At 43.2% G+C, this 19,724-nt stretch overlaps 1 protein-coding gene across 1 annotated transcript; it reads left to right on the top strand.

Moving 5' to 3' along the window:
• The first annotated feature begins 1,795 nt into the window (after positions 1-1,795).
• On the top strand, positions 1,796-18,715 carry LOC139155547 (protein NATD1). Its single transcript, XM_070730729.1, has 3 exons — positions 1,796-2,298; positions 8,463-8,581; positions 14,945-18,715. Exons 1-3 carry the CDS (start codon positions 2,199-2,201, stop codon positions 15,059-15,061), a joined length of 336 nt encoding a protein of 111 aa, XP_070586830.1. The 5' UTR covers positions 1,796-2,198; the 3' UTR covers positions 15,062-18,715.
• Positions 18,716-19,724: the final 1,009 nt, after the last annotated feature.

A 19,724-nucleotide genomic window follows, 5' to 3' on the forward strand; every position in this document is an offset into this window, starting at 1 on the left:
AACCTGCTGCAACGTCCTGCCTGTCGGCGACTACTTCAGCTTCAACCACAACAACACAAGAGCACTCCAAACTTGACTGTAAAAAATATGACTTCAGTAACCGAGTTGTTGAAGCGTGGAACTCATTACCGGACTCCATAGGGTCATCCCCAAACCCCCAACACTTTACCCTTAGATTATCCACGGTTGACCTATCTAGATTCCTAAGAGGTCACTAAGCGGCGAGTACAAGTGCACTAGAGTGCCTTCTGTCCCCTGTCCTATTGCTCTCCTATATCTCCTATACCTTTCTTCTATTCCTATATCTCTTCTTCTGTTCTTTCATTGATATGTTCTATTACTATACCTTCTTTTCTATTATTTCTTAGATATATTTTACTATGAGTATCTCCCCTATAACCTTCATCATGTATTTTACTATGTGCATATAGATATATACCCACTAAAACCCTCATTGTGTATTAGACAAAATAAATAAATAAAATAAATAAACCTAATCCTACGTAGCTTCTGCTCCAGTAATCTCACACTACTAACCAGAGCATACAAAACTTTCGCCAGACCAATCCTTGAACACAGCTCATCTGTCTGGAACCTACACCGCATTTCGGACATAAACATTCTAGAAAACGTCCAGAGATACTTTACCAGAAGAGCCCTCCACTCCTCCACTCGCAACAGAATACCCTATGCAACTAGACTGACAATCCTAGGTTTAAAAAGCTTGGAACTTCGTCGCCTTAAACACGACCTAAGCATAGCCCCTAAAATCATCTGCTACAACGTCCTTCCTGTCAATGACTACTTCAGCTTCAACTACAACAACACACGAGCACACAACGGATAGAAACGTAAAGTAAACCGCTCTAAATTTGACTGCAGGAAATACGACTTTAGTAACCAAGTAGTCGATGCATGAAACTCACTACCTGCTACCTGCCCTAACAAGCTAAGCAAGATTAGAGCCGGTTAATGCACCCCCAAATTCCAAATAGCCTCGATAGGGAAATTTAAAAACAAAAATTTCTCTGAAACAATAGTAGTATACTGATCTCAGGTTGCTGTCCAGAAAATTAGAAAAGTTGTGTTCATGTTATCATCGTGACATGGAGTTGAACATAAATTATATATATATGTACATACATACTATATATACTGTATAATTTAAAATATAGATACATATAATTTGAAATTAAGGGAGACTAGGATAGATCTATTTCGGCCTTGTTCTGGTCTCATCAGCTAGCCATACCCTCACTGGGATTTGAACTTCGACAGAAAAAACATATGCATAGATAGATAGATAGATAGATAGATAGATAGATAGATAGATAGATAGATAGATAGATAGATAGATAGACAGACAGAGATAGAGATAGATAGATACACACACACACTGCTGAAAAAAATAAAGGTAAACAACACAATATAACTCCAAGTAAATCAAACTTCTGTGAAATCAAACTGTCCACTTAGGAAGCAACACTGATTGACAGTCAATTTCAATGAGAATATTTCATTGATTCAGATCTAAGATGTGTTCTTTGAGTGTTCCCTTTATTTTTTTGAGCAATGTATGTATGAATGTATGTATAAATATACATAAATATAACCATATAAATATAAATATATAATAAAGAATGATAAATATAAATGATAAATATAAATACATATAAATATATACATCTGTATAAATCAAAAACGCGGCTCCTTTAAGAATGGAACGGAATGTATCAAAACAAAAGCGCGGGCCGCCCATTGGCCGCCCGACGGCACGTGACCCCACAGCTGATTTCCTGCGCTTTTATCCCCCCTCGCCTTTGATCTCTTCTCGCTGCTGCTTCGCGCTCCGGAGTTGCGGGCTTCGCGGCCGCAGGGGGGGGGCTTTTCTTTTTTTTTCTCGCGGCCCCCCGCTTCTTCTTCTTCCTCCTCCTCCTCTTCTTCCCATTGCAAACTTTCCCGGCCGGAGAAGCGCCCAGCTGCCCGCGAGGCTCCATTGACCAATATAAGGGGGGGGGGGGAGAGAGAGGAGACCCCCACCCAAATTCCACTTTCTCTTTTCCTCCGCTGGGCTTTCCCTTTCTTCTCTCCCCCCCCCCCCCCCGCGAGGACAAAAGGCGAAAGTGCCCGGCTGGGTGTTGGTGGGCGGTGGGGAAAAAAATCCCCCCCGGTGGATTATTTTTTTGGGGGGATCTCCAATGGCGCAAGCGGCTCCCCTCAACCTGCTGGAGCCCGCCGGCTTCCCCATCCAGGTGGAGCACGATCGGAAGCGGAGGCAGTTCACCGTCCGCTTGAACGGTAAGGGCGACCCCCCCCCCCAATGGGGTGGGGAGAGAAGGCTGGAGAGAGAGAGAGAGAGAGACCCCCTCCCGGGGTGCCTTTCTTGCAATACGAGGGGGGGCAAGGCAGAGACACCCCCTCCCATTGGTGATCCGCCCATCCCTTCAGAGTTGTGGGGGGGGGGGAATTGCAAGCAAGTTGGGGGTTTTGGGGAGGTTTGCAAGCCTGGGGGAGGGGTCTTTTTCTCTTCACCACCTGACAAGGCAGAGCTCACCCACCCCCCTTGGTGATCCAGCAGTGTTGGGGGAGGGTTTGCAAGCCTGGGGAGGGGGTCTTCTCTTCGCCACCTGGCAAGGCAGAGCCCCTTCCCCCATTGGTGATCCGGCAGAATTGGGGGAGGGTTTACAAAGGGGGGTTCTTCTCTTGGCCATCTGGTAAGGCAGAAACCCCCACCCCCAATTGGTGATCCATCAATCCCATCAGAGATGGGGTCTTGCAAGCTGGGGTGAGGTCTTTCCCCCCCCCCCAACTTTTTGGCTTAATCAACCCCCCTCCCTTGGTGATCCAGACATCCCATCCGAAATGGGGGGTGGTGCAAATCTGGGGGGCTTGATTAAACTGGAGATTAAGCAGACAGGAATGGGGGGAGTGAGAAAGCTTGGATTTCAACCCCCCCTGGTGCCCCCCACCGCCCAGCTTGGCTTAAACCTCCCCTTCACTGTCTATTTTTAAAACCCCGGGCTGAGATGATGGAGCTGGACTACAGGGGTAGGCAAAGTGGGCTCTTCTATGACATGTGGACTTCAACTCCCAGAATTCCTGAGCAAGCCTGATTGGCTCAGGAATTCTGGGAGTTGAAGTCCACAAGTCATAGAAGAGCCAACCGTTACCTATCCCTGAGCCTTGACACGGCCTTGGGACGATTTTTAACCTCTAGTATTGTTCTGCTTTGAGGCCTCCCTGGATTTATTTGGGGGTTGGGGGCGCAGTTGTTGAACTTGGGTCTCTTGGAGAGAGAAAAGGGCGCCTTTTTCTTGAGTTGGGTTCAACCTTAGAAACATAGATGGCAGAAAAAGACCTCATGGTCTATCTAGTCTGCCTTTATACTATTTCCTGTGTTTTATCTTAGGATGGATCTATGTTTATCCCAGGCATGTTTAACTTCAGTTACTGTGGATTTACCAACCACGTCTGCTGGAAGTTTGTTCCAAGGATCTACTACTCTTTCAGTGAAATAATATTTTCTCATGTTGCTTTTGATCTTTCCCCCAACTAACTTCAGATTGTATCCCCTTGTTCTTGTGTTCACTTTCCTATTAAAAACACTTCCCTCCTGGACCTTATTTAACCCTTTAACATATTTAAATGTTTCGATCACGTCCCCCCTTTTCCTTCTGTCCTCCAGACTATACAGATTGAGTTCATGAAGTCTTTCCTGATACGTTTTATACTGAAGACCTTCCACCATTCTTGTAGCCCGTCTTTGGACCCGTTCAATTTTGTCAATATCTTTTTGTAGGTGAGGTCTCCAGAACTGAACACAGTATTCCAAATGTGGTCTCACCAGCGCTCTGTATAAGGGGATCACAATCTCCCTCTTGCTGCTTGTTATACCTCTAGCTATGCAGCCAAGCATCCTACTTGCTTTTCCTACTGCCCGACCTTCTCAATTTGCAGGGGGAATTGGAAGGGGGAATTGACTTAGATTGACTTTGGCTTGGATTGACTTCGGGAGGCTTGGCAAGCCACCAATGCTGGCTTGCTTCAAGGTCTCTCTGACGTGTTTCCCTTCTGCTTAAACCAGCGGTAGGCCAAGTTGCCTCTTCTATGACATGTGGACTTCAACTCCTATAATTCCTGAGCTAGCATGATTGGCTGAGGAATTCTGGGAGTTGAAGTCCACAAGTCATAGAAGAGCCAACTTGGCCTACTCCTGTTTAAACCATGGCTTGCTGCCCTTGGCTCGGTTGTGGCCAAGCTATGATGGATAAACTCACAAAGGGTTGGTTTTGCAGAACTGAGTTAAACCAAAGAACATCCCACAATGAGTTAGCACAGCATTGGCTAAATATGGAAACTTTTCAGCCTGCGGACTTCAACTCCCAGAATTCCCCAGCTGGTGTAGTTTTTCAGCTGAAAGGAAAACCTTTGGAGAGAAAGAAACCCAACGAAGTTTGATTTATAATTCAGGCAGACACAGGAATTCTGGGAATTGAAGTCCACTCCTCTGAAAAGTTTTAGAAACATAGAAGACTGACAGCAGAAAAAGACCTCATGGTCCATCTAATCTGCCCTTATACTATTTCCTCTATTTTATCTTAGGATGGATTTATGTTTATCCCAGGCATATTTAAATTCAGTTCCTGTGGATTTACCAACCATGTCTGTTGCAAGTTTGTTCCAAGCATCTACTACTCTTTCAGTCAAATAATATTTTCTCACATTCTGATCTTTCCCCTAACTAACCTCAGATTGTGCCCCCTTGTTCTTGTGTTCATTTTCCTGTTAAAAACATTTCCCTCAATTTGAAAGCAAGGGTTTAGCAAAATGTGATCTAAGCCTGTGTGATTTGTGGTTTAGAGCAGTGTTTCCCAACCTTGGCAACTTGAAGATATCTGGACTTCAACTCCCAGAATTCCCTGGCTGGAGAATTCTAGGAGTTGAAGTCCAGATATCTTCAAGTTGCCAAGGTTGGGAAACACTGGCTTAGAGGTTTGGAGTAGATCAGAGAGCCTGGCCTTTATTTTGTACCGGTAGTTAAACCATGGTTTAATTATAGGAAGTGCAAACTAGTTTCTGGTATAGTGTATTTATTTATTTATTATTTATTTATTATTTAGATTTGTATGCCGCCCCTCTCCGAAGACTCGGGGCGGCTCACAACAAGATAGAACAAATCATAAATAATCCAAATAACTTTAAAAAATTTAAAGATTTTTAAAAAACCCATATGCTAACAGACACACACACAAGCATGCCATGTATGCTTGAGCTAACAATGCATGTTTGTCTCTTTGAACTCTCTTTGATTTTCACTTTTAAAAAGTTAGCGATGTTCGTTAAAGTTTGTCCTTGCTTTATTCAAACAGCAGGCTGCATTAAAAGGAATAAACAACTCCAAAAAATGAACGTGGCTTATAGGACAGAGATGGCTGCTAAACGGCTGAAAATAGAAATAAACAGAATTGGCTTTTTTTAAACTCTGGGGCCTGGCGTTGCTGAGAATGATCTACTGTCTTTGGACAATGGGCGAGAGTAAAGAGCGCATGAATTTTGCAGGCTGGAAAGAGCGCTCGGGCAGCCAAAGGAATCAGGCTTTCCTTAAATAGCACAAGGTTAAAATAGTTCCGTAGTGAGGGATTGCAACGGAAACCAGCCGGGGTTATAAATCAAAGCTCATCGGGGAGGCTGGTTTCTCTCCAAAGGTTTTGTTTTGGGTAAAAAAGATTTTTGCAAAGGTGTCTTTTGAATTCTCTCCTGGTTGAGAAGAGAGATGACCAGAGAGTAGCGGATTTTTAGCCATATTTATACAAGAAAACAGAGCATTTGAGGGAGGGGTGGGTTAATCAGAAAAACATACACTTGGATTTAAACTTGAATCCCAGCATCCGATGAGGGCCCACAGGGTTGGCCTTCTCGGGGTCCCATTGGCTAGACAAAGTTGGTCGGCGGGGCCACGTTGGAGGGCCTTCTCAGTGGCGGCTCCAGTTTTTTGGAATTAACTAACCAGCCATTAAGAAAACCCATGCTGGATGAGGAATTCTGGGAATTGAAGTCCACAAGTCTTCAAGATGCCAAATTTCAAGACCTCTCGCATAGATAGACCAATTTATTATTATTATTATTATTATTATTATTATTATTATTATTATTATTATTATTATCCTTCCCCCTAGGCCATTACAAGTTATGCATGGTATGTTTGTGTGTATGTTTCATTTTTATAATAAGGGTTTTTAGTTGTTTTATTAATTGGATTGTACATGCTGTTTTTATCGTTGTTGTTAGCCGCCCCGAGTCTGCGGAGAGGGGTGGCATACAAATCCAATAAATAATAATAATAATAATAATAATAATAATAATAATAATAAATTATTATTATTATTATTTATTGGATTTGAGGGGTGGCATACAAATCCAATAAATAATAATAATAATAATTAATAATAATAATAATAATAATAATAATAATAATAATAATAATAATAATAATTATTATTATTATTATTATTATTATTATTATTATTATTATTATTATTTATTGGATTTGTATGCCACCCCTCTCCGAAGACTCGGAGCGGCTCACAACCTTTTCAACCTTGGGGGCTTGAAGCTGTGTGGACTTCAACTCCCAGCATTCCCCAGCCGGTTTTGTTGGGCTGGGGAATTCTAGGCATTGAAGTCCACACAGCTTCAAGTTGTTGAAGCTAAGAAACATAGAACGGAAGACTGGAAACCTCCTAGTTTTACAACCTCACGTAGACCTCCCCAACTCCTGCAAATGAAAATCGATGGAGCAGCTTTCTCCTGTGTGAAGGTGTCACCCCGTGCACTTAATTGTGGTTAAAGGCATCCTACTTTGTACATGTCAATCTTGGGTGCATACGTCAATCTCAACCATAGTACTACAGGACTTGGGGTCAAAAGATACTCTGGGAATTGAAATCCTCACATCTTAAAAGTTACTAAGCTTGAGAAAGACTATTTCACACAATGTGATTTACTAAATAAACTGTGTATCCTATTAGGTTCAAGGTATTTTGTTGAGCCATAATTAAGCAACTTATGTTTTGACTTAGCATTATTCGATAAGCTTGAAGATCGGGGTGAATTTGGCAGGACAATTTGCCCCAAATAAACATTTTGACCTCGGGTGGCCTAGCAAAGGTTACTTAATTCTGCTTTGCAAAATGGATATTTTCTATAGATTTCCCTTAATAGGAATTGTTTAAAAAGCTGCAATGAACCCTTGGAATTCATTGTCTTGCTTCCAATTTGGCTCTAAGGACAAATCTGAAAATTGTCATTTGATTTTAAGATGGACAATTTGAATTGACAAAACCCCAAAATGTGTGAATACACTTAGCGGTGGATGATGGAGTTGCAGTCCAAAGGTGAGAAGAGGAAGGTTGAGTACTACTATTGTACTACACTGCATTCCGTTTTGGTTGCTGCGATGTGAAAAGGATATTGTAACTCTAGAAAGAGTTCAGAGAAGAGCAACAAAGATGATTAGGGGACTGGAGGCTAAAACATAGGAAGAGTTAGAACAATTAATCCGTGGAACTGCTTGCCACCAGAAGTTGCAAATACTCGAACACTGGAAATATTTTAAAGAAGATATTGGATAACCATTTGTTGGATAACCATCTGCCGCACGAATCCCAGCGACCGATTAGGTCCCACAGAGTTGGCCTTCTCCGGGTCCCGTCAACTAAACAATGTCGTCTGGCGGGTCCCAGGGGAAGAGCCTTCTCTGTGGTGGCCCCGACTCTCTGGAACCAGCTCCCCCTGGAGATTAGAACTGCCCCCACCCTCCTTGCCTTCAGTACACTCCTTAAAACTCACCTCTGCCATCAGGCATGGGGGAATTGAGGCATTCCCCCCCTCCTCTCCCCCGGGCCTATACAATTTATGTATGGTATGTCTGTGTGTATGTCTGGTTTAATAATGGGGTTTTAAAATGTTTTTTTAAATCTATTAGATTTGTCATGAATTGTTTTATTGTGTGCTGTGAGCCGCCCCAAGTCTACGGAGAGGGGCGGCATACAAATCTAATGAATGAATGAATGAATGAATGAATGAATGAATGAATGAACGAACCAACCAACCAACCAACCAACCAACCAACCAACCAACCAACCAATAAATAAATTTGTGTTAAGTGGTGTAGGGTTTCTTGCCTAAGCACAGGGTTGGATTAGAACAGTGTTTCCCAACCTTGGCAACATGAAGATATTTGGACTTCAACACCCAGAATTCCCCAGCCAGCAAATGCTGCCTGCGGAATTCTGGGAGTTGAAGTCCAGATACCTTCAAGTTGCCAAGGTTGGGCAACACTGGATTAGAAGATCCCCAACGTCCCTTCCAACTCTGCTATTATTCATTAACGTTTTGTACCGCATTTTAAATTTTTCGCTTGTGGCTGTCTCTTGTGACCTCGTTTACCTTTCTACTTGCAGGCTGCCATGACAAAGCTGTTCTGTTGTACGAATACGTAGGGAAGAGGGTAGTTGATCTTCAACACACAGAAGTCCCGGATACTTACAGGGGGAGAGGAATTGCAAAACATCTGGCTAAGGTATGGATTAACCCTTCCCGAAAGAGGTCTGTGGAGCCTTTCTGTTTTCCCATTTGATCCATTCTAAGTTGTCTCGTTCCGAATACACCCGCCAAGATTTACATGCTGTGCAGAGAATTTTATTTATTTATTTATTAAATTTGTATGCCGCCCCTCTCCGTAGACTCGGGGCGGCTCACAACAGTAATAGAAAAAACAATGTAGAATACAAATCTAATAATTAAAACTAAAAACCCATAATTTAAAAAACATGCACACAACATACCATACATAAACAATATAGGCCTGGGGAAGTTATATCAGTCCCCCCCATGCCTGACGGCAGAGGTGGGTTTTAAGGAGTTTACGAAAGGCCAGGAGGGTGGGGGCAGTTCTAATCTCAGGGGGGAGCTGGTTCCAGAGGGTCAGGGCCGCCACAGAGAAGGCTCTTCCCCTGGGACCCGTCAAACGACAGGTTTTGTAGGGGAAGGAGTTGCCAAACCTTGCGAGCGGTTATGGGCCTCCCAAAGCATGCCCATGTTTTTCCAACACTCCATAGACTGCATTAGTTGTTGATTGGTTTCCGGACACAATTCAAAGTATTCGTAATGATCTATAAAGCTATACATTGCATCAGATCAGATTACTTACAGGACCGCCTTCTGCCGCATGAATCCCAGCGTCTGTTTAGGTCCCACAGAGTCAGCCTTCTCCGGGTCCCATCAACTAGACAATGCCGCTTGGCAGGGCCTAGGGGAAGAGCCTTCTCTGTGGTGGCCCCGGCCCTCTGGAATCAGCTCCCCCTGGAGATTTGCGCCGCTTCCACCCTCCTCGCCTTCCCCAAGTGTTTTAAGACTCATTTATGCCACCAATCTTGTGGCGATTAGACCTTAGCTCCCTCGCCGACGAATGTTATGTATGATTGTTGCTGGAATGGGTAGGATTGATTTTTAATATAATTAAGGATTTTAGAGTAGTTGCTTAGTTTTAATTAATTGGATTTAGCCTGCTTAAAAAGTGTTGTACTTCATGATTCTTGACAAATCTATATTTTCTTTTATGCGCCCTGAGAGCCTATGCACCAACACAAATTCCTTGGGTGTCCAGTCACACTTGGCCAATAAAGAATTCTATTCGAAACATTTAAATATGTGAAAGGGTTAAATAAGGTCCAGGAGGGAAGTGTTTTTAATAGGAAAGTGAACACAAGAACAAGGGGGCACAATCTGAGGTTAGTTGGGGGAAAGATCAAAAGCAACGTGAGAAAATATTATTTCACTGAAAGAGTAGTAGATGCTTGGAACAAACTTCCAGCAGACGTGGTTGGTAAACCCACAGTCACTGAATTTAAACATGCCTGGGATAAACATATATCCATTGTAAGATAAAATACAGGAAATAGTATAAGGGCAGACTAGATGGACCATGAGGTCTTTTTCTGCCGTCAGTCTTCTATGTTTCTATGTTTCTATTCTATTCTATTCTATAAAGAATTCTATATAACTCCAAGGAAATCAAACTTCTGTGAAATCAAACTGTCCACTTAGGAAGCAACGCTGATTGACAATCAACTTCATTTTGTTGTCAGCACCTTCAACTTTGTACAGAATAAAGTATTCCATGAGAACATTTCATTCATTCAGATCTAGGGTGTGTTCTCTGAGTGTTCCCTTTATTTATTTATTTTTGAACCATGTATATTCTTGGTTTAATTTCCATGGAGGCGCATGGGTTTTTACAGCTGCTGTTGTGGGCAGCGTTTCAGCCGGTCTCATCAAAATTGCCTCGTTGGGCTTTCTATGCCCAGATTCTTTGTATTATCCGCCGGCCTTTGTTCGTTAAATTAGCTAATGAGCGTGGAGAAACCCGGTAGCACAGCTGATTACAAACTGGGGGCACTCCAAAGGGATGGATTGAACTGGCTTCACAATCTGCAATTTATGGATAAGAGGCTTTGGTTTGCAAATTCTAAGCCTGAAGAGGCCCGTTGTGGTATTTCTGAGATCTTGATTCGTCTCTGCGTCTCCGTTTTTTCCTTTATCTTCTCTGGGCTTCTCTGTTGAGGACAATTGTACGATTTCATTGGTCTACCTAAAAAAATCAGATTTGTTCTGCTAGGAGGGAGGCCCAACTGACTGGAGATGAAATACGACATCGAATCGAATAGAATTTTTATTGGCCAAGTGTGATTGGACACACAAGGAATTTGTCTTTATTATTTATTTATTATTTGGATTTGTATGCCGCCCCTCTCCAAAGTCTTGGTGCAGATGCTCTCAGCGTACATAAAATAAAATATACATTTGTCAAGAATCATGTGGTACGACACTTAGGGGTCAAATAAGCAATGAAGAAGCAATATTAATAAAAAATCTTGGGATATACGCAACAAGTTACAGTCATACAGTCAACATGGGAGGAAATGGGTGATGGGAATGATGAGAAAAACTAGTAGAATAGAAGTGCAGATTTAGTAGAAAGTCTGACAGTGTTGAGGGAATTATTTGTTTAGTTGAGTGATGGTGTCCAGCATAATGAACTCGTTTGCTGTGTTGTATTGTATTGATGATGATTATGATAACTATAATTAATAATAATAGGAAATCCAGCATAGTGAATTTGTTTGCTGTGTTGTATTGTATTGATGATGATGATAATAATAATAATAATAATAATAATAATAATAATACCTGGACTGGGAGTCACTTTGCACAGTCACTCATGCCCTCACCACCTCGAGGTTCGACTACTGTAATGCTCTCTACATGGGGCTACCTCTGAAAAGTGTTCGGAAACTTCAAATCGTGCAGAATGCAGCTGCGAGAGCAATCATGGGCTTCCCCAAATATGCCCATGTTACACCAACACTCCGCAGTCTGCATTGGTTGCCGATCAGTTTCCGGTCACAATTCAAAGTGTTGGTTATGACCTATAAAGCCCTTCATGGCATCGGACCAGAATATCTCTGGGACCGCCTTCTGCCGCACGAATCCCAGCAACCAGTTAGGTCCCACAGAGTTGGCCTTCTCCGGGTCCCATCGACTAAACAATGTCAGCTGGCGGGACCCAGGGGGAGAGCCTTCTCTGTGGCGGCCCCGACCCTCTGGAACCAGCTCCCTCCAGAGATTAGGATTGCCCCCACCCTCCTTGCCTTTTGTAAACACCTTAAAACTCACCTCTGCCATCAGGCATGGGGGAAATGAGTCATCTCCCCTGGCCTATATAGTTTATGCATGGTATGTTTGTGTGGATGTATTGTTTTAAATAAGGGTTTTTTGATATTTTAATTATTAGATTTGCTATTGTATATTGTTTTTTACTATTGCTGTGAGCCGCCCTGAGTCTACAGAGAGGGGCGGCATACAAATCTAATAAATAATAATAATAATAATAATAATAATAATAATAATAATAATAATACGCTCTCTACATTGGGCTACCTTTGAAAAGTGTTCGGAAACTTCAGATCATGCAGAATGCGGCCGCGAGAGCAATCATGGGCTTTCAAGGCATTGTTTGGTTGACGGGACCCCGAGGAGACCAACTCTATGGGACTTTACTGGACGCTGGGATTCACGCGGCAGAAGGTGGTCTCAGAGATAATCTGGCTCGATGCCATGTAGGGCTTTATAGGTCATAACCAACACTTTGAATTGTGTCTGGAAACCAATTGGCAGCCAATGCACTATATATGCCATATGTGTATATACATATTACACACAGGCACACAAAAATATACATTATCTACTGTATAAAGTGTATGTACACACACGTACACACAGCTTTTCTAAAATTATACACATTCAACCTCATTTCGCAAATTACTCAAGACCCACCTTTATCGCCAGGCATGGGGGAACTGAGACATCCTCCCCCAGGCTTTTATATTTTATGTTTGGTATGTATGTGTTGTATGGTTTTTAAATTGTTGGGGTTTTAGACATGTTTTATTTTAATATTAGATTTGTCTCACTGTTATATTGTTTTTGTATTACTGTTGTGAGCCGCCCCGAGTCTTCGGAGAGGGGCGGCATACAAATCTAATAAATAATAATAATAATAATAATAATAATAATAATAATAATAATAATAATATGAGCCGGGGTGGCGCAGCAGGTAGAGTGCTATACTGCAGGCCACTGAAGCTGACTGTGGATCTGAAGGTCAGCGGTTCAAATCTCATCACCGGCTCAAGGTTGACTCAGCCTTCCATCCTTCCGAGGTGGGTAAAATGAGGACCCGGATTGTGGGGGCAATAGGCTGGCTCTGTTAAAAAGTGCTATTGCTAACATGTTGTAAGCCGCCCTGAGTCCAAGGAGAAGGGCAGCATAAAAATCAAATGAATGAATGAATGAATGAATGAATAAACAAATAAATAAATAAATACATAAATACATGATGATGATGATGATGATGATGATGATGATGATGATAATAATAATAATAATAATAATAATAATAATAATAATAATAATAATAATTTACTGCGATAGGAAAAACAAACCCAGAGCCCAGAAGGGGGGGGGGAAAGAGAAAAAAATCACTTTTTTTTCTACCAGTTCTGTCTACCTGATCGTACCAATGGGGCCCATCATTGCCTCTATCTGAGGTTCCCCTGAAAGCTGGGATGTAAACCATGACCTGGGGTGACTTTTGCTTAGGTTCGGCTAAAACTTGTTGGGGCCAAGAAGAAAATTGGGCAACGGCGAGTCACGCCTTTCTTCAAACATGGTTGGATTCTTTATGATGATTCAGAAGCTGGAGTTGGGGCAGGAGGAGTCCACACCTATGCTTCCTGGCTAGCAGAAGCTAACATTGCTAGAGAATGTTGGGTTCCTGGGTCTATTAGCAACAGCTGCTTGTAACGCACATCACTTACGGACACCGTTTTGAAGCACTGCTGTTGCTACGCTATCTGTCTGAAGAAAGGCAAAATTTACACACGCACTCCAGACAATTCAAATACAGTGGCACCTCTACTTATGAACTTAATTTGCTCTGTGACCAGGTTCTTAAGTAGAAAAGTTTGTAAGAAGAAGCAATTTTTCCCAAAGGAATCAATGTAAAAGCAAATAATGTGTGCAATTGGGGAAACCACAGGGAGGGTGGAGGCCCTGTTTCCTCCTAGGAGATTCCCAGAGGGGCCCCATGGAGGCTTCTCCCCACCTTTTCTGGTCCTGTTTCCTCCCAGGAGGTTAGTAGAGAGGCCTCACAGAGGCTTCTCCCACCTTCTCTGGCACTGTTTCCTCCCAGAAGATTCCTAGAGAGGCCCCATGGAGGCTTCCTCCCCACCTTTTCCGGCCCTGTTTCCTCCCAAGAGATTCCTAGAGAGGCCCCACGGAGGCTTCTCCCTGCCTTTTCCAGTTACAGTTTCGGAGTCTCGGGTTTGTAAGTGGAAAATAGTTCTTGGGAAGAGGCAAAAAAATCTTGAGCACCCGGTTCTTATCTAGAAAAGCTCGTAAGTAGAGGCGCTCTTAGGTAGAGGTACCACTATAATGGGTATCTAAGGATTTGCATTCGTACCATTACTATAGGCTGAGAAAAAGAAATGTGGTGCATTGTTTTCTGGGCGACCCTCGTATAAGTCTAAATGCTATTTAATCGTTACCATGCTTTGCAACAGAACGTCTAATGCTGACTGTGGTTGTAAATTGTGCCTTACCTCTATCTGTCTGTCTGTCTGTCTGTCTGTCTGTCTGTCTGTCTGTCTGTCTGTCTGTCTGTCTGTCTATCTATCTATCTATCTATCTATCTATCTATTTATTTAGATTTGTATGCCGCCCCTCTGTAGACTCGGGGCGGCTCACAACATACAATAGAACAATTCGCAACAAATCTAATAAATTTTTAAAAAATTAAAAAAAAAACCATTATTAAACCAGACATTCACACAGACATAAATTGTATAGGCCCAGGGGAGGGGGGAATACATCAATTCCCCCATACCTGACGGCAGAGGTGAGTTTTAAGGAATTTACAAAAGGCAAGGAGGGTGGGGGCAGTTCTAATCTCTGGGGGGAGCTGGTTCCAGAGGGTTGGGGCCGCCACAGAGAAGGCTCTTCCCCTGGGACCCGCCAGACGACACTGTTTAGTCGACGGGACCCGGAGAAGGCCAACTCTGTGGGACCTTATCGGTCGCTGGGATTCTTGCGGCAGAAGGCGGTCCGAAGATATTCTGGTCCGGTGCCATGAAGGGCTTTATAGGTCATAACCAACACTTTGAATTGTGACCGGAAATTGATCGGCAACCAATGCAGACTGCGGAGTGTTGGTGTGACATGGGCATACTTGGGGAAACCCGTGATTGCTCTCGCAGCTGTTTTAGCTATTTCAGATGCTAACTCTGTTTTTTTGGGGGGGGGTCTTTCTCATCTTTGCTTCCAGGCCGCCTTGGATTTCGTGGTGGAGGAAGACTTGAAAGCCCACCTCACGTGTTGGTACATCCAGAAATACGTCAAGGAGAACCCCCTCCCACAATACGTGGAACGGTTACAGTCTTAACCAAGAACCTTTTCTGGAGATTGCAAGCCTGGACCTTCTAAGGACTTAAAGCCGGCCTCGAAGCTGCCATGGGGACCCCTTCACTCTGCTTCTGCCCATGCTCAGAGGTCATACTTTTGTAAGGAAAAAAAAAAGCCAGATGGCGTGACTTCTCAACCATGCCTCCAAGCCGTTCGGCTGACCAAGAATTTTTGAGTTTGGATTTGCCTTCGGGGTTTTTTTGTTTCGGCAGGCCCAATTCAACCTCCGGCCAGTTGGATGGAATTGTGACCTTAAAAAAAGCATGAGGTGGGTTTGGGTTTTTTTCAACGCGGGTTGGTCAATCTTCTCCTGGACCATATAGAAGCTGAACTTTTCTGGGCCTCCAACGGTGTGTTTTGAACCCTTGGCTAGGTTGGTCGTGCGGCCACGGACCGGCTAAACGTGGCGCCTTTAAGAAGAGGTGAAATCAATGTGGCACTTCTGCCCACGAGACCTCGTGCGCCTACCAAAGCATGGACCGGCATGAAGAAAGAACTTTTAACTGGGACACTTACTCAGTTGACCTCACGAAGGGTAATAGGGCAACGTGCTGGGTGTTTTTGGGGTGACGGTGTGTGAAGGAGAGGATTTGATGGATTCTGACGGACGTTTTGAGGAATGGGCTGGCGTGGCTATTGATCACATTTTGGGTGGGGGCCTCCCTTCTCAATGTCCTCAGGTGGGGAGAGCTTCCCATTATACAGAAGAAGAGTGAGGGGCTAAGAAGGATGGACACGAAAAAAGGAAGTGCGTGGGAAGAGCGCTGAAGAAACGATGGACACCTCCAGCGAGAAAAGTCTTTCTAGTTGAGCTGTTGTTCTTCTTTTTTTTAAAACGGATCATGCAGATAGAGTAAGTGAGGTGGCATCCTACAAACTGAACGGCCAAGGAATTAGGAGGTCATCTTTTGAGATGAATTGTCTCACGCCAGAAGGGGAGTGAAACCAAGAGGAGTTTACTCCAGGAAGGAAAAAGTTGGCTTTCTAGTTTCGAAAAAAATGTCTTCATTTCTTCAGCCCTTCGCTGACGGCTGAGAAGAGTGGGTCAGAAAGATAGTGGCGGGGGGACGGGACCCTGATAGGGTTATTTAAACTAGGGACGTCCCACCTTGGCAAGTTTTAAGATCTCTGAGAATTCTGGGTGTCGAAATCCACCAGTCTTCGGGTTGTCCGGCAACTTTTGAGACTGGTGGGACTTCGACTCCCAGAACTCCCACAGTTCCTTAAAAGTTGCCAAGGTTGGATGCTCCTGTTGAAAATATTACATATCTGCAAAGGAGACAATTGCCAATGTTACCTCTTTAGATTGCAACGGCTTGCAAGATAATACTGTAATTTTTTGCAGGAAGTTGTAAACTTGTATTTCCCGTTCTCTTCCACCACCAATCCTGAATGGGGGGTTATTTAGTCCTATTGTCCCTAAGCGAAGCACCTTCTAAATGTCTAGGACTACAGTTTCCATCATCCTGAGCCAGTACAGAAGGTGCACACCCTGGGGAAACTTGGTTTATAACAGGAGGAAAGATTTGCTGGGGTTAATTTTGCCCCAGAATTTGAATTCCTTTGGGGGATCGAAGGGTCCCTATCCCTTCCCCCCCCCTCTCCACAACCATTTCAGTTCTTTAGATGAGTCTTTTGGGAATTTCAGGAGAAATAAATGGAGAAAATGAGGCAACGTCGCGATTTAAAGGGTGGTCACTCGGAGCGGCCAATGGCATCGTGTGGTTTGATTTGCCGACGGCTCTAAAATTTCTGAAACTTGGCAACTGGAAGGTAGTTGGCCTTCAACTCCCAGAATCCCCCTAAAGCATGGAGATTTCTGGGAGTTGAAGTCCACCTGTCTTAAAGGTGAAGTCCACCTGTCTTAAAGGTGCTACGTTTTTGAGAAAAACACCCATTCTAAAAACATACTAGTGAGAGTCCAGTGGAAGCTTTGTGGGAGGGCTGGCATTCTTACACAAACACACAAATCTTATTTGATGGACATCTGCCCTCCCAGTAGATAAGGAGGACATTTTCAGAGAGAGAGAGAAAACTGAAGACAATGGAGGTGCCATGACAGTTATTAAACAATAAGTTCAGGGTTTTTTTTAATTGCACGACAAGCAGTCTTAACACTGTCTTAATTTTAATATTTTTCTTTCTTTTGTTTTGCAGATGTATTTATATCATTATGGGTTTGTGTATTTTTTTTGTGTTGTTTTCTTTGTGGGTGTGTATTGTTTTTTTTTTAGTGTTTACATTTCAATAAAAACTATTCTTTAAAAAGAATAGTTTTACTATTCTATACTATTCATACAATTAAAACAAAAAACCCTGAACTTCTTACCGTTCAATAATTGTCGTTCAATAAGTGTGTTTGTATTGGTTTTTTTAGTGTTTACATTTCAATAAAAACTATTCTTTAAAAAGAATAGTTTTACTATTCTATACTATTCATACAAGTAAAACAAAAAACCCTGAACTTCTTACCGTTCAATAATTGTCGTTCAATAAGTGTGTTTGTATTGTTTTTTTTAGTGTTTACATTTCAATAAAAACTATTCTTTAAAAAGAATAGTTTTACTATTCTATACTATTCATACAAGTAAAACAAAAAACCCTGAACTTCTTACTGTTCAATAATTGTCATGGTGCCTCCATTGTCTTCAGTTCTCTCTCTCTCCCTCTCTCTCTCTCCCTCTCTCTCTCTCTCTAAATGATCTCCTAATTTAGAAAATACTATTGGGTGCTCAGGAGGAAAAGAGAGAAGATTAATCCTAAATACGACGGGAATATTTTTGCAAAAATATTTTGCAAAAAAAAGGTCAGAGTTAGTCTGAAATGCAATATTTCAAAAACGCTCCAACTTTCTTCCAATAATGCCCCAACAAAGGTTTGTTGAATTTACTGAGATTTTTTTTTTGTTTAGTAACACTGGTCTTTTATTTTGGGAGAGAGGAAAAACCCCTCACTTTTCTGCATTTTTAAATGTTTGCATTGCAGAAAGTCTCCAAGGACAAGCAAGGGGGAAGGCAGGATGATAGCAATTAGGTCCTTATCCTTGAAGGAGTTATATAAAGTCCAAAGTGGTGGAATGGAGGATCCTCATGTTCTCTATTGAAGTATCTCAACTGTAAGTGTCTCGGTGCAGTTTTGGTCTGTCCAGAGGTGGTGGAATTCCAGCTGTGGATGAACCTGGCTAGAGATTTTCGGAAGTCCCATTTTTTTCTGGAAGAGGACAAATTAGGGCAATGAAACATCAGCAGATCTTTTGAGAAGACTTGTTGGAGAAAGAACTGGGCATAGATAAAGCACTTCATTCATTGTTAGACTGAGGATGGGAAGTCCACCAGGTGGGCACAGAAAGAGCTTCCCAAACCACAGGATGGACATCACTTCAAGAAGCCTTTCTGCCATTCCAACAGCCATCAGCTTAGAAGATTCGGAAGGGGTGGGGTGGGGCCAACTCTGGGTCGTCCCCCCCTCCCAACATGGGATTATTTTCACCCTTATTCTATGTGCCTTTCTGACTCAGGACTTCTTAACTATCACCTTTTTAAAGTTGGTGTACACATGTGTTTGTTTTTTAAACATTTTCCTTCTCGGGTTGTGTTTATGAATAAAGAAGCTGACCCTGTTGCATGAAATATGATTTGTAAAAGTGTGGCTAAGCTGTGTTTGGTCGCTAAAGAGCCCTTGGGTTTGGTGGGGTTGGGGACTTGGGAGACGATGGGAAAGTGCACAGATTCACTTGTGCTAAAGACTGAAGGGTGTGTCCTCTCTCCCCCCCCTCCCTTTCTGCTGCTTTCTCTCTCTTCTTTCTTTCTCCTCTCCCCTCTTTCTCCTCTCCTTTCTCCTGCTCTCTCTTGTCTTTCTCCTCTCTCCTCTCATTTCCCCTTTCTTCTCTCCCCTCCCTATCCCCTCCCCTCCCTTTCTCCGCCTCTCTCCTTTTCCCTTCTTCACTCCCCTCCCTTTCTCCTCTCCCCTCTTTCTCTTCTCCTTTCTCCTGCTCTCTCTCTCTTGTCTTTCTCCTCTTTCTCCTTCTCTCCTCTCATTTCCCCTCTTTCTTCTCTCCCCTCCCTATTCCCTCCCCTCCCTTTCTCCTCCACTCTCCTTTTCCCTTCTTCACTCCCCTCCCTTTCTCCTCTCCCCTTTTTCTCTTCTCCTTTCTCCTGCTCTCTCTCTCTTGTCTTTCTCCTCTTTCTCCTTCTCTCCTCTCATTTCCCCTCTTTCTTCTCTCCCCTCCCTATCCCCTCCCCTCCCTTTCTCCTCCTCTCTCCTTTTCCCTTTTTCACTCCCCTCCCTTTCTCCTCTCCCCTCTTTCTCCTCTCCTTTCTCCTGCTCTCTCTCTCTTGTCTTTCTCCTCTTTCTCCCTCTCTCCTCTCATTTCCCCTCTTTCTTCTCTCCCCTCCCTATCCCCTCCCCTCTTTTTCCTGCTCTCTCCTTTTCCCTTCTTCACTCCCCTCCCTTTCTCCTCTCCCCTCTTTCTCCTCTCCTTTCTCCTGCTCTCTCTCTCTTGTCTTTCTCCTCTTTCTCCTCTCTCCTTTTCCCTTCTTCACTCCCCTCCCTTTCTCCTCTCCCCTCTTTCTCCTCTCCTTTCTCCTGCTCTCTCTCTCTTGTCTTTCTCCTCTTTCTCCTCTCTCCTTTTCCCTTCTAAACTC

The sequence above is a fragment of the Erythrolamprus reginae genome, unplaced genomic scaffold, assembly GCF_031021105.1.
Source record: "Erythrolamprus reginae isolate rEryReg1 unplaced genomic scaffold, rEryReg1.hap1 H_3, whole genome shotgun sequence".
NCBI lineage: Eukaryota > Metazoa > Chordata > Lepidosauria > Squamata > Dipsadidae > Erythrolamprus > Erythrolamprus reginae.

Excerpts from the sequence above, each read along its gene's own strand:
- LOC139155547 (XM_070730729.1), top strand. The coding sequence starts at position 2,199 with ATGGCGCAAGCGGCTCCCCTCAACCTGCTGGAGCCCGCCGGCTTCCCC. Across the intron at positions 2,299-8,462 it reads GTTCACCGTCCGCTTGAACG|GCTGCCATGACAAAGCTGTT; the intron begins GTAAGGGCGACC and ends TTCTACTTGCAG. Across the intron at positions 8,582-14,944 it reads TTGCAAAACATCTGGCTAAG|GCCGCCTTGGATTTCGTGGT; the intron begins GTATGGATTAAC and ends CTTTGCTTCCAG.